General features: G+C 41.3%; 1 protein-coding gene across 1 annotated transcript; it reads left to right on the top strand.

The window, feature by feature from the left end:
* Nucleotides 1–8,747: 8,747 nt before the first annotated feature.
* On the top strand, nucleotides 8,748–14,643 carry HSPA5 (heat shock protein family A (Hsp70) member 5). The gene is made up of 9 exons (XM_043988655.1): nucleotides 8,748–8,905; nucleotides 9,115–9,357; nucleotides 9,839–10,070; nucleotides 10,764–10,901; nucleotides 11,540–11,652; nucleotides 11,739–12,129; nucleotides 12,253–12,490; nucleotides 12,719–12,886; nucleotides 13,717–14,643. Exons 2-9 carry the CDS (start codon nucleotides 9,230–9,232, stop codon nucleotides 14,274–14,276), a joined length of 1,968 nt encoding a protein of 655 aa, XP_043844590.1. The 5' UTR covers nucleotides 8,748–8,905; nucleotides 9,115–9,229; the 3' UTR covers nucleotides 14,277–14,643.
* The last annotated feature ends 219 nt before the right edge of the window (nucleotides 14,644–14,862 follow it).

Consider the following 14,862-nt stretch of genomic DNA (forward strand, 5'->3'; position numbering starts at 1 on the left):
GTGGCTTCAGGAAAAAAATGGGAAGACCTATATGAACTGATGCAAAGTCAAGTAAGAAGAATTGGGAAATCATTGTGCACAGTAACTGCAATATTGTAATGATGATCAACTTTGAAAGACTTGCCTACTCTGATCAATATAATGATCCAAGAAAATTCCTAAAGATTCATGAAAAAATGCTATCCATCTCTGGAGAATGATCAACTCTGAAGTGAAATTTTCTTGCTTTTTTGTGATGTGACTAATATGAAAATATGTTTTGCATTATTTCACACATATAATTTATGTCATTTTGCTTACTGTTAAGGGCTAAAATTCTAGCTAGTCTGTCTAAAATGTCTAATGAGTGGTCGCCAATAAATTATAAGCTTTACCAAGAGTTAGACTTTTAGGCATTTATTAAGGAGAATAAGAATTTGGTAAAGAGAGAGAGAAAAACCTAGATTCCTATCTATTAAAGGGAGAGCGCATTTCTACCTCCCTTCTCCACCAGCGTCCTCAGGAAAAGAGAGACCCAGTCAGAACACCAGATTCCTCCCTTCTTCCCCCCACAAGCAGACGTCACTTCCTGACGCCAAAGAGAGCATTAAAAAAAGGGAAAAGGGCCCACATATACAAAAATATTTATAGCAGCTCTCTTTATGGTGTCAAAGATTTGGAAATTGAGGGAATGCTCATCAATTGGGGAATAGATGAACAAGTTGTGGTATATGAATGTAATGGAATACTATTGTGCTATAAGAAATTATGAGCAGGGGGGGCAGCTAGGTGGCGCAGTGGATAAAGCACTGACCCTGGATTCAGGAGGACCTGACTTCAAATCTGGACTCAGATACTTGACACTTACTAGCTGTGTGACCCTGGGCAAGTCACTTAACCCTCATTGCCCTGACTCCCCCCCCCCCAAAAAAAAAAAAAAGAAAAAAAGAAAAAGAAATTATGAGCAGGCAGATTTCAGAAAAACCTGGAAAGAATTAAGTGGACTGATGCTGAGTGAAGTGAGCAAGCAGAACCAGAAGAACATTGTATACAGTAACAGCAACATTATGTGATGATCAACTGTGATAGACTTAGCTCTTCTCAGCAATACAATGATCCAAGACAATTTTAATGGACTCATGATGGAAAATGCTCTCCACATCAAGAAAAAAGAACTGTGGAATCTGAATGCAGATTGAACCATATTGTTTCTAGTGTTTTTTGTTTGTTTTTTTTCTTTTTTGAAGTTTTTCCCTTTTGTTCTGCTTCTTGGTTCACAACATGACTAATGCAGAAATATGTTTAATATGACTGTACATATATAACCTATATCAGATTGCTTGCTGTCTTGGGGGGACAGGAGGGAGGGAAGGGAGGGAGAAAAATTTGAAACTAGAAATCTTATAAAAACAAATGTTGAAAACTATCTTTACATGTAACTGGAAAATAATTAAATACTTTTATGATGAAAAAATTATTTGTCACCTTTTTTCATGTTTTTTTTTTACATTTGTATGTTCTTTTATAACATAACTAATATGGTAGTATGCTTTGAATGACTGAATATGTATAGTCTATATTGAATTTATTTACCATCTCAGGGAAGAGGGAAGTGAGGGAGGGAAGAAGAAAATTTGGAACTCAAAATTTAAAAAAAGACTTCCCTCTTTTTTCTTTCTTTTAAAATTTTCACTTAATAGTATTTTCCCCCCAATCACATGTAAAAAGAGTTTTCAGCATTCATCATGCATTGGGGGGTGGGGGGAGAGTTCGGAGCAATGAGGGTTTAATGACTTGCCCAGGGTCACACAACTAGTAAGTGTCAAGTGTCTGCAGTTGGATTTGAACTCAGGTCCTCCTGAATCCAGGGCCAGTGTTTTATCCACTGCGCCACCTAGCTGCCCCCTCAACATTCATTTTTGTGAGATTTTGCTTTTCCGAATTTTTCTCCCTCCCTCCTTTTCTTCTCCTCTTCCCAAGACAGAAAGCAATCTGATATAGACTTTACATGTACAATCATATTCGACATATTTTAGAACTCAAAATTTCCAAAAAAAGAATGTTAAAAATTTTCTTTAGATGTAATTGGGGGAAAATATTATTTTTTAAAAATTATAGACCACATGTATAACATATCAAATTGACTTCTTAATGAGGGGGGAGGAGAGGGAAGAAGGAAGATCATTTGGAACTAACAATTTTTTAAATGAATTTGATTATGTGCCAAATATGTAATGAAATAAATAATTTTTTTTAATTAAAAAAGAATTATCTGCCAGAACTTTTGCTCAGGTATGAGAACACCAAAGATTAAACAACGTGAGTCCTTACCCTCATACAATTTATAATATAATAGGGACAACTGTCATTGTTAGGAAGTTTTTCTTTATATTGAATTCAAATCTATCTTTTTACAATTTCTCCCCATTGTCCATAGTTTTGTCTTCTGGGGTCAAGCACTTTAATCCTTCCACGGATAACCCTTCACCATCTTCTCTTCTCTAGGCTGAATGTCTGCAGTCCCTTCAACTAATTTTCCGAAGACCTAGATGCCAGTTCCCTTCCCACCCTGGTCTCTGTGTGTCAATATCCTCCCTAACATATGGTGTCCAGAACTGAGACTCAATGTCTTCATCTTTAATTCAGAGCTCATAGTACTTGTCCTACCGCCCAGAGGAAAACAATTAATAAATTTACAAGCACTATTAAGATGGGAACTGTGGTTATTATTGCTGTTAAGCAAAGTCTATTACCATCCTCTAAAAATAGGAAGAGTTCCTGGAAGCAAAAATAGGGAGTTCTGACCCTTGAGGTATTATACCAGAACTTCAGCTGACTATGTCAAAGCTCTTTCCTCTGTGGCATACTGTCTCATCTGGCCAATGAAAATCCTCTACAGGTGCCAGTCTCATCTCCAAACAAATGACCTCTCCAAATGGCTATGGGGATGTCTCTTTCTCTGCTTCTCTTAAATTGGGGGAAAGTGGTTGGTACAGTGAATAAAAGGGCTAGCCCTGGAATCAGAAAGACTTAAATTCAAATGTAACCTCAAACACTTACTAGCTATGTAACACTAGGTGAATCACTAACCTCAGTTTCCTCAACTGTAATATGGGGATTACAGTAACTACCTCACAGGGGAGGATCAAATGAAATATTCATTTTTGTGAGGCAATTGGGGTTAAGTGACTTGCCCAAGGTCACACAGCTAGTAAGTGCTAAGTGTCTGAGGCCGGATTGGAACTCAGGTACTCCTGACTCCAGGGCCGGTGCTCTATCCACTGTGCCACCTAGCCGCCCTTGAAATATTCATTTTAAAAAAGCACTTTGGGAAGGGAAGAAGGGAGAAAATTTTGGAACTAAAAATCTTATGAAAACAGATGTTGAAAACTATCTTTACATGTAACTGGAAAATAATAAAATATTTTTATGATTAAAAAAAAGCACTTTGCACAGTTCTGGAATGTAGTAGGAGCTAGATTCTTTCCTCCCTCTCAAAAGATTCTGTTTTTGGCTAAACATTAGTTTATCTGAATCCACAGCCTTGTCTTTTCTCCCTTTTCAGGTGTCTGAAATTTGTCTCTCTAGTTTAAGACAAATCTTCCTGCTTTCTTTTGGAGTTGGAGAACAAGAGTAGCAGCTAGGTGTTATGCTCTCTTTCCATTTGTCTTTCTTACTCCATTTTCCTCCCAAGAAGCTAGGATGGGCTCTGTATATAACCCTGGACTACTTCTTCAAAGATCTTTCAAAGGGAGGGAAGAAGGGTGGAGCTGGTGATTGCTGGAGGCAATCAGAGGACTGAAGGGAGAAGGGCAACTCCTCTTTCTACATATATTATCTCATTTGACTGATTTTCAGCTATACTGTGTAGTAGGTTTTAGGACTTGGAACCAGAAGGGACCATAAAAAAAAATCATATAGTCCAATACCATCTCTTTCCTTCCCTCCACCTCCTGACATTTTTGTGTGTGTGTGTGTGTGGGGGGGGATCCAGATCTGTGATTACATCTGCTTATTAAGCTCCTCATTAAGGAACCACATTGTGTACCAATGCAAATCAGCATCTGCTCCGGTAATTTATGGTCCTAAAAAGTTTTGGTTATGTGACTTGCTCAGGGTCCCTCAGCCACAGGTAAGGTTTGAACCTAGGTCAACATGACTTTGAGTCTGGTCTTAACTCCATACTGTTTCTCACTCCACCTACTCATCATATTTAACAAATGAGGAAACAGTGGGCAGCTAGGTGGCACAGTGGATAGAGCACTGGCCCTGGATTCAGGAGTACCTGAGTTCAAATCCGACCTCACTTGACACTTACTAGCTGTGTGACCCTGGGTGAGTCACTTAACCCCAATTGCCTCACTAAAAAAAAAAATTTAAATAAATAAAAAATAAATAAAATAAAATAAAAACCTATAGTAGACCCTCTCAAACCCTTCAGCAATCATGTTAAAAACAAAAACAAATGAAGAAACTGAGACCCCTTGAAAGTAATCGCATAAATGGCAGAGCTTGGTCAAACTCAATCTTTTGATTCTAAAGCCTATGTTTTCCCCCCTTGATGTACCTCTGAGGGCAGAGCCCGGAGGCCATAAGTAGAGGGTATGGGGATGCAAATTTTGTCTCTTTAGAAGGAAAAACTTTCTGAACTTAGAGCTGGTAGGCTGCACAGATACTAATTTATTTCACAGATGGGGAAAGTAAGGTGTTATTGGGAAAAATGAGATGGGGGTTTGGGAAAGGGGTTTGGGATAGGGGTTGGGGTCCTTAGGAATTCCTCTTTAAAGAATTACACCTGGGGCAGCTAGATGGTGCAGTGGATAGAGCACCGGCCCTGGATTCAGGAATACCTGAGTTTGAATCTGGCTTCAGACACTTAACATTTACTAGCTGTGTGACCCAGGGCAAGTCACTTAACCCCAATTGCCCCACAAAAAAAAAAAAAAGAATTACACCCTCTTGCACACAAATCCAATATAATAAGATAATAGTTTATTTAGGGGCTGGGGAAGGGAAACCAAGAGAGAAATCCTTGGACTTCTCATGGGGAGAAGGCATGGCACAGAGTGTGGCTCGAGATACCAATCTCCTTGAGCAGGAAACAAGCAGATACTTTTATAGAGGACTGATGGGGGTGATCATCTGACTGTGGAAAGTTCCCTTAGTGAGGGAAGATCATCCCCACTGGTGGTGGCTGGAGGAGTTGGGTGAGGGGTGGCTGCAGATCTCTCAAGCCATCTCTCTCCTTCTCCTGGCACAAAGGCAGCAGCCACACCTAATCTTATCTTCCCGGGGGTTGGGGAGACTGGAATGAAGGGTGATGGTCCTGGAGCTAGCTCAATCCTGATCTGGTTCCATTTATCTCTTCAGATGTGTCTGTCCTTTGGCTTAGTTTCTCAAAGAGAAGGTTCTTTGATGTACCCCAGGGTGCTAGGCCCATAACAAAGGCATTAAAAGCATGTTAATTGCCTAAGGACACTCAAACTATAAGTTTGAATAAATGAAATTAAGATTGGTTTTCTTGGGGGCAGCTAGGATGAAGCACCAGCCCTGGATTCAGGAGGACCTGAGTTAAAATCCAGCCAGCCTCAGACACTTGACACTAGCTGTGTGACCCTGGGCAAGTCACTTAACCCCCATTGCCCTGCAAAAAAACCCACCAAAAAACAAAACAAAACAAAAAGATTGGTTTCCTTACTATTAATCTGAAATTTTCTATCATATCATAATCAACTTTTATTTATTTAGGACTGATTTTTAAATTTTGGATTATACTAGCCTTTTCCATCCTAATGCCATTTTACAGATTGCTAATCATACTCCTAAAGGTAAAGAAAGGAGGTAAAAACAGAGTGGAATGGATATTAAGAAAAGCTGAGGAGTCCTGTTGGAATCTTTCTCTGCTAACTATTATCTATATGACCCTGATCAAGTCACTTCCTTTTCTCTGGACCTCAGCTTCCTCATTTGTAAAATAAGGACTGGATGATCTCTAAAGTCCCGTTCAGCTGAGGAAAAATAAAATATTATTAAAGGTTTGAATGCTGATATTCTATATTCTAAGACCCCTTCCAACTCTAACATCCTGTATTCTAGTATTTTATGCTCTAAAGTCTCTTCTGGCTCTGATATTTTATGAGTCTGATTCTAGGATTCTGTTTAGTCAGCTAAAGTTGCCTACATTTTCCTATTTGATCTTCAAATTATTGCCTGAAAATTGCATTAGATATCATACATTATACATATGATGCATCATGTTTTCAAGACCTTCATCACCATTAATCATCTTATATGCTCTACATACTCAAGGGATTAGGTCAGTATCAGCATTCTAAATTTTACTGAGAGGAAGTATGATTAGTTTGGGTGAGTCATTAAAAGACAACACATTATTCCAGGGCAAGCCTGGGACTACCAGCTTTCTCTCTTCAATTTTGCTCTTATTTAATATTATGAAATCACCTGAAATTTTCAAATGAAACTTTCTTATAAATTTTATCAAGTCATGATGTTACCATTTGGTCATATTTATCTAGGTATCTAGAGTTGAAATGAGGGAGCAGATAATCTCTAGAGTCCCTTTTAACTTTTTTTAGTTCTGTGTCCTAACATTATATTGTCTCAGCCAGACTTTAATGTCCTTAACATTCTTTGTTTTGTTTTTTGCAGGACAATGAGGGTTAAGTGACTTGCCCAGGGTCACAGGGCTAGTAAGCGTCAAGTGTCAGAGGATTTGAACTTAGGTACTCCTGAATCCAGGGCCAGTGCTCTGTCCACTGTACCACCTAGCTGCCCCGAACATTCTTGATTGTAAAGTGCCTTCCAGCTCTGACATTCTAAAGTCTTCTGATGCAACATGAAGGGGGGGTCAGTGTTGCAGAAGTATTGCAGAACCAGCATTATAACGGAGCTAGATGATGCAATCAGTCACCATGGACCAGACCCACCAGAATGTTAACTGTTGGGTTGAAGGGTAGCACTGACAGAGAGAATCCCTAGAAACTTACCCTGCCCAGAGAGGAAATAAGAGTAAATATTTTAATAATAAATTTTTTTAAATGTCATCTGAAGGACAGAGGTGGTGAGGTGGTGTATAGCTTGGAGAAAGAGGAAGCTGTATGGCATAGTAAAAAGAACAGCTCAAGACCTAGCATTGAATTAGGACTCTGCTACCAACTATGTCACCTTAAAAAAAGTGACTTTGCTTCTCTGGCCTTCAATCCTTCCCTATAAAATAAGGGAGTTGAACTGGGTCGTGATCTCTAAGGTCTCTTCCAGTTTTTATAGTCTTGTTGACTTCAAATATTTGAAGCGGATAGAGCACATAGCCTGGAGTCAGAAAGACCCGAGTTCAAATCCAACCTCAGACACTTACTGAGCTGTGAGACCCTGGGCAAGTCACTTAACCCTGTTTGCCTCAGTTTCCTCATCTGTCAAATGATCTGGAAAAGAAAATAGCAAACCACTCCAGTTTCTTTGCCAAGAAAACCCTAAATGGGATCAAGAACATGACTGAGACACTGAATTACAACTTATGGAAGAGGAATTACAGTTACTGCAGTTGACCCCCAGAGCAGAGACTTAGGAACAACGGCTAGAAATGAAAGAATAGACAGATTTCAGTGGTAGACGACTTTTCCTAATAATTAGAATAATTAAAGTTGTGCAGCAATGGAGTTAGGCTTCTTCAGATTTAGGCTCTCTGTTACTGGTGCAAAAGCTGTACCATCACTTGTCAGCAAAATTGCAGAAGGGGGACAGCTAGGTGGCGTAGTGGATAAAGCACCGGCCCTGGATTCAGGAGTACCTGAGTTCAAATTCGACCTCAGACACTTGACACTTAACTAGCTGTGTGACCCTGGGCAAGTCACTTAACCCTTATTACCCTGCAAATATATATGAGAGAAGGAATTCCTGTTCAGGTTGGACTGCCTTCTCAAGTACTTTCCAACGGTGAAATTCTAGGAAAGCGGTGCGGTGGAAAGATCACAGGGCTTAGAAATGGGCCGTTTGATCCTACCCCTACCTCTTAAAGTGGAGAAAACTGAAGCCCAGGGAGGTAGTGATTTTGTCAATTCCACAGCCGGTGAGTGAGACGGGGCACCTGAATTCTACTCCGGATTTACCACAATTTACACAAGCAAGACTCTTGCTTTCCCCGAGGAGCCTCAGTTTCCCCATTTGTAAGATGAAGGGCTAGACACTCTCTAAGGTAACTTTCAGCTCTAAAAATTCCGTGAGTTTTCCTGAGATACTAGGTACTGATACTCTCCAATGCGAGGGAGGCACTATGAGTATGAATGCTCCGGGGCAAGAATATTAATGCTTTGGGACTGCAGCCAATAGGGACCGAGAATAAGGAGAGGTTACAATACAGAAGCCAAGATCGGGGGAGCCAAAGGGAGGGCGGGGAATGTCTGAAGGGGCGGGGACCTGAACTCCCAATACCCCAACAGGTAGGCCGGCAAGAAGCCGACACCCACACCAGCTCTTCGGAAGCTCCAGAGAGAAGGTGGGACCAGGGCGGCAACCAGCGGAAACTGCCTAGAGGACTGAGAGGCCGACGCGCGCCACACTCAAGCGATTGACAGCGGCTCGGGCAATGGAATGCTTCCGCAGGGTCCTAGCTCCTTTTGGATTGGTCCTCTTGGGCGAAAAGCGAGACCAATGAGACTCTGCGGGGTGGGTCGAACCGATGACGTAGCCTGCGGCTGCGGCCGCCTCGAATCGGCGGTGGCCAGCTTGGTGTTTGAGGCCAATGAGCGGCGTCCAACGCGCGGGGATTTCGCCAATCAGAGGCCTCCACGACGGGGCTGGGGGGTGGATATATAAGAGAAGTCGGCGCCGGCTCGGGCCCAGACTTGATCAACGGACCAACAGAGAACGAGTGAGACCACCAAGACTTTCTTCAAGTGAGTCGTGCGAGGTAAGCGCTACGACCTTGGGCCCTAAGCTAGGGAAGGGAAGGAGGGGAAGGGAACAGAATTGAGCCAGGCCTTGCCAAGAACCGCCGCTGCCGCCGCCTCCTGAGCCCGGCCTTAGCCGGCCCTGGGGGAGCTTCCGCCCATAGGCAGGTACTATGGGCCCGTGTCGGCCTCGGCCTCCCCTCACCGAGCGCGGCCCGTGTCTCCGCAGGTTGTCCACTCTTCACACCCCAGTAACCCCCATTGAGGGAATCTTCTCGGGCGAGCAGAGGGGCGGACGGAAGCGCATACAGAGAAGCAGGAGGGCGGGCGGACCGACAGACAGAATGAGGCGCTCGCTCGTGGCGGCAGCTCTGCTGCTCCTGGCGGCCGTGGGGGCGCGGGCCGATGAGGATGACAAGAAGGAGGACGTGGGCACTGTGGTGGGCATCGATCTGGGCACCACCTACTCGTGGTAAGAGCAACAGCCGCCTCTGGCGAAATCGCCCCGAGTCTCGGGAGTTGTGGGGGTGGGGGTGGGGGCGGAGAAGATGATCTGTTCCTGCCCCGGCTTCCGAGCTGTTTCTAGGCCTAGGGCCGGTGATTGGGTGGGTCTAAGCTGGAAAATTTCCACAAGCCTTTGTTAGGCCTTTCTCCTCCGTCCGGGAAGATTTTTTTCTTCGGGACTGGAGATGGAGGTCGGAAACAGTATCCTAGAGGGGTTAGGGTGGGGGGGCCCAGGCCCAGCCTTAGGTCTCCTTCCGAGGGATGAGATGGAAGCATCCCGTAGGCCCGGGCAGGTCTCGGCAGAAACCTGATTTCTCAAGGTCGGGGCAGGGAATGGGTCAATGGGGAGGAAGTTTTTTCAGCCTTTTTTCCTGTTCCCGCTAGTAGCGTCTTTTTCAGCAATTGTATGCAAGGCTCATTGGTTTTCTCTGGCCTTTTCCTTTCTCCAGTGTTGGTGTGTTTAAGAATGGCCGTGTGGAGATTATTGCCAATGACCAGGGCAATCGAATCACACCTTCTTATGTGGCCTTCACCCCAGAAGGAGAGCGGCTCATTGGTGATGCCGCCAAAAACCAGCTTACGTCCAACCCCGAGAACACAGTCTTTGATGCTAAGCGCCTGATTGGCCGCACATGGAACGACCCGTCTGTGCAGCAAGACATCAAATACCTGCCTTTTAAGGTCTGTTTTTCTCTTATTGTGCGTTGTTAATACGTTGGTAGCATGAAGGAAGTTAAACCTCAACTGATTAGGAAAACTGTAGGACATAGTTTTGAATTTCAGCAACTGTTACTTAACTTTGATTTTTTTTTAAATTGATTTAAACAAGTGGCTTCTTCCTGATCCTTACTTTGATATTAGTTTAATTATGAACCCCTTTTAAAGATCTCAAAGGTTTTTTTTCCCTCTAGTCCTATGATCTTTAAAATGGTTTAAATCATTAACTAATAGAACACTAAGGGTGCTTGGACAAGCAGAACTCTAATGAAATTAATCCTGGAAAGAACACAGGTTCTTTCTTTGTGAGGCAAGAGTATTGGTCCAACAATATACAAGGGAGCTGTTTTTACAATGTGGTCAGTATTAGCCTTGATTGATTAAAATCACCAAAAGTTCTTGGAAAGTACATTTAATTCAATGGAAGCCTATATAAGTACTAAGGAGGCAAGCTAGGATAGGCCCAAGTTCTCATGGTATATCTTGTAAGAAGTTTAAAACACCAATACAGAATTAACTTATTGGGAGAAAATTTAAGACTTTAATTTCTTCATCATAGATTAGATTCTTGAGTAGCAAAACAGACCTGTGCCTATATTTAATACAGTTTATTTGTATGTAAGTAAATAATCAGAGCTTTTTATTCTTTTAAAATAGGTGGTTGAAAAGAAGACCAAACCATACATTCAGGTGGATGTTGGGGGTGGACAAACAAAGACATTTGCTCCTGAAGAAATTTCTGCCATGGTCCTGACTAAGATGAAGGAAACAGCTGAGGCATATCTAGGCAAGAAGGTAATAAACTACAGAAAATTGGTAGTTATTTGGGAAAATGTAGGATTCATTCATAACATTTGACATTGTTACCAGACGTAGTTTTGAAAATAGGTACAATAGCATACTGCATAAAAAGCTGTCCTTTGAATGCTATGTTATTTCTGACATGCGGTATATGACCTGTGGGCAAATAACTTCAGTGTTCTAGGCAATTTTGGCAGACTTGATTTGTACAGCAGGTACTTGCCTACATTGTAAGGGAGTTTCCCATTCCATTGAAATTATATGTCCTATTCCTATGTAGTATTACACCTTAAAAATGGTATGATAGGTGATGGAAGGATGGGGAGGCAAGATATAGCAGTAGAAAAACCCTTTACTGATGGAAAAAATCAAGTCATAAGTTCATTTATCTCACATGTATTATTAACATGATTTTTGTAAAGGTATAATTTCCTTGATACTGTTTTTCCTGTAAAATGAGAAAATAGATCATTCCCTGTCATCACTAAAATCTATAATTCCACAATGGTCCAAAATACTTAGGCTAGAATAATATCTTCATGTACTAAATAGTTAGGAACTGTAATCATGAGTAGATAAAATCACAGTGGAACTGATGTGAAAGCATTTAAAAGGACAACTTTGTGTTCTAGGTTACTCATGCAGTAGTTACTGTTCCTGCTTATTTCAATGATGCCCAGCGCCAAGCAACCAAAGATGCTGGTACTATTGCTGGACTTAATGTTATGAGGATCATCAATGAACCGTAAGAACTAATAACCTGGGAGATATAAAATATTTTGGAAGTTGGGGGAGGCCTGATCTGACTTAGCCCTGTTCTTTTCTTACTAGTACTGCAGCTGCCATTGCCTACGGCCTAGACAAGAGGGAGGGAGAAAAGAACATCCTTGTGTTTGATCTGGGTGGTGGAACCTTTGATGTGTCCTTGCTCACTATTGACAATGGAGTGTTTGAAGTGGTGGCCACAAATGGTGACACTCATCTGGGTGGAGAAGATTTTGATCAGCGAGTCATGGAACACTTTATCAAGTTGTACAAAAAGAAGACTGGAAAAGATGTGAGGAAAGACAACAGAGCTGTGCAGAAACTTCGACGGGAGGTTGAGAAAGCTAAACGGGCCTTGTCTTCTCAACATCAGGCTAGAATTGAAATTGAATCTTTCTTTGAAGGTGAAGACTTCTCTGAGACACTCACTCGTGCCAAGTTTGAAGAACTAAACATGGTAGGTTTATAGGAAATGGAGATCGTTATTGTTAACTTGGTGGGATGGTGGATTTTACTTACTTGTTAAATTATGGTATGATAAAGGCATACAAGTAATTCTATATTACTGGTTCTATTTTAGGATTTGTTCCGGTCTACTATGAAGCCTGTCCAGAAAGTACTGGAAGATTCAGACTTGAAGAAGTCTGATATTGATGAAATTGTTCTTGTTGGGGGCTCTACTCGTATTCCTAAAATACAACTGTTGGTAAAAGAGTTCTTCAATGGCAAAGAGCCATCTCGGGGCATTAATCCAGATGAAGCTGTTGCTTATGGTGCTGCTGTCCAGGCTGGTGTATTGTCTGGTGACCAAGACACTGGTAGGTTAACATCTTAGCATTTCCAAAAATGCTTTAATAAAATTCCCAATGTGCTCCTCTTTGGGGTCATTATTAAGGATTATGAAAGAACTAGCTTATGACTTAATGACCTGGATTTGATGCAAGGATATTGAGATGAACTGGTTTTTCATTTTAATAAAAATTTTCAGAGAAATAATCTACAATGCTCGCTATGGTAACGTGCATCTTGAAATATTTTTCTTATAGGTGATCTGGTACTTCTTGATGTCTGCCCTCTTACGCTTGGCATTGAAACTGTTGGTGGTGTCATGACCAAATTGATCCCAAGAAATACTGTTGTACCCACCAAGAAATCTCAGATCTTTTCCACCGCTTCTGATAATCAGCCAACTGTCACTATCAAAGTTTATGAAGGTAATATATTTTAAATAATAAATGTTTATAAATTTATGTAATAAAATATATATTTCAATATTTTTAAAAAGCCACAAACCATACTAAGTGAACTTGACCCTTCATCGTTTTCCTTAGAATAGTACTTAGAGGTGTTTTCCCCATTTTACAGATGAGAAAATTGAGGCTAAGGTCCCTGCTAGTAAAGTATCAGCTTGAATGTGGATACTTCTGTACTAGTCTGCTGACCATCTTGGGCTCTGAAAAATAGAATGTTGCCTCTTTTTGATTACTAATCATTGGGGGGGGGGGGAGTGGACATATGCAAAGTAATACTAAAATGTGGTTTTCCCAACTCCTACCTCATTGCCTTTTTATTGAAACATTACCTTTTGCTAATGTTTTTTTATAGAATACCAAACTAAGTATTTATGCAGAAGCAAAGATTAAACATTTAATTTTGATTGGGCTAGTTCTAGCTAGTGGTGTATTTTAAGCTGAGGTTAAATGAATGTTAGGGTACTAACTCTAAAGATAATGTGATATGATAAAATATTCAGTTTAGAGTTGGAAGACCTGGGTTTGAATCACAGATAGTTATTTGGATTAGTGTGATAGTGGGCATGTCTCCCTTCTCAGTGACTTTCAGACTTCTGTTTCCTTACCTGCAAGATTAATTATTGGACTACTTACCAATTAATAATTTGTCAAGAATGCTATGGAAGGAATAGGAGTTGTCCTGGATAATGTGTTGTGAAAGTTAAATGTCATGTTCTTCTGTAGCCTCTATGCAACTTGTACCCATTTGTGTCCTAGCAGCTTTGTAAAGTAATGATGGAATATCTTTTTAGGTGAGCGACCTCTGACCAAGGATAACCACCTCCTGGGAACATTTGACCTAACTGGAATTCCTCCTGCTCCTCGAGGGGTCCCTCAGATTGAAGTCACCTTTGAAATAGATGTCAATGGTATTCTTCGAGTCACAGCTGAAGACAAAGGCACAGGAAACAAGAATAAGATCACAATCACCAATGACCAAAACCGTCTCACACCAGAAGAGATTGAAAGAATGGTAAATGACGCAGAGAAGTTTGCTGAGGAGGACAAGAAGCTTAAGGAGCGTATTGATAGCCGAAATGAGCTGGAGAGTTATGCCTATTCACTAAAGAACCAGATTGGTGATAAGGAAAAGCTGGGTGGAAAGCTCTCCTCTGAAGACAAGGAGATCGTGGAAAAAGCAGTGGAAGAAAAGATTGAGTGGCTTGAGAGTCACCAAGATGCAGAGATTGAAGATTTCAAAGCAAAAAAGAAGGAACTTGAAGAGATTGTCCAGCCTATTGTTAGCAAGCTCTATGGTAGTGCAGGCCCTCCCCCAGGGAGTGAAGAAACAGGAGAGAAAGATGAGTTGTAGACACCACTCCTGTGTGTTGTAATATTGTAAATACTGGACTCAGGAACTTTTTGTTAGGAGAAAATGGAGAGAACTCAATCTCGAATGTAATTGGAATCTTCACTTAAGGAGTGGAGTTGAAAATGCTATAGCCCAAGTGGCTGTTTGCTGCTTTTGTTAGCAGTTACTGGTGGGGGGTGGGGGGTGGGGATGGTTGGAGGGGGATAAGGGACTAGAATTGGCTTAAAGGGGGGGAGGGGGAAAGAAACCTGGGTTGGGAAATGTGTTCACCTTGGAAATGTTCTATTTAACAATTGGGTCATGTGCATTTTGGTGTAGAACTTTTTTTCTACCATTAAGTGATACCAATAAATGTTTGTTATTTACACGTTGGTTTAAGTGACTTTTAAAAAACTGACTTCTGTAACACATTAGAAGTTTACAAATAACCCTATGAAAGGTAAGATTAGTATTAGGATTCACTTTATAAGAGCAAGTGATGAAGTTTTCATTCTTCAAGCATATAGTGGTCAAGTTGGATACACTGGAGTTGACCTCATTAGGGCTGCTTTAGTACCATGTCCAAATCCCCTCACACAGCTAGTCA

Source organism: Dromiciops gliroides, chromosome 2 (genome assembly GCF_019393635.1).
Source record: "Dromiciops gliroides isolate mDroGli1 chromosome 2, mDroGli1.pri, whole genome shotgun sequence".
In the NCBI taxonomy this organism is placed as follows: Eukaryota; Metazoa; Chordata; class Mammalia; order Microbiotheria; family Microbiotheriidae; genus Dromiciops; species Dromiciops gliroides.

Excerpts from the sequence above, each read along its gene's own strand:
- HSPA5 (XM_043988655.1), top strand. The coding sequence starts at position 9,230 with ATGAGGCGCTCGCTCGTGGCGGCAGCTCTGCTGCTCCTGGCGGCCGTG. Across the intron at positions 10,071-10,763 it reads TCAAATACCTGCCTTTTAAG|GTGGTTGAAAAGAAGACCAA; the intron begins GTCTGTTTTTCT and ends CTTTTAAAATAG. Across the intron at positions 12,491-12,718 it reads GTCTGGTGACCAAGACACTG|GTGATCTGGTACTTCTTGAT; the intron begins GTAGGTTAACAT and ends TTTTTCTTATAG.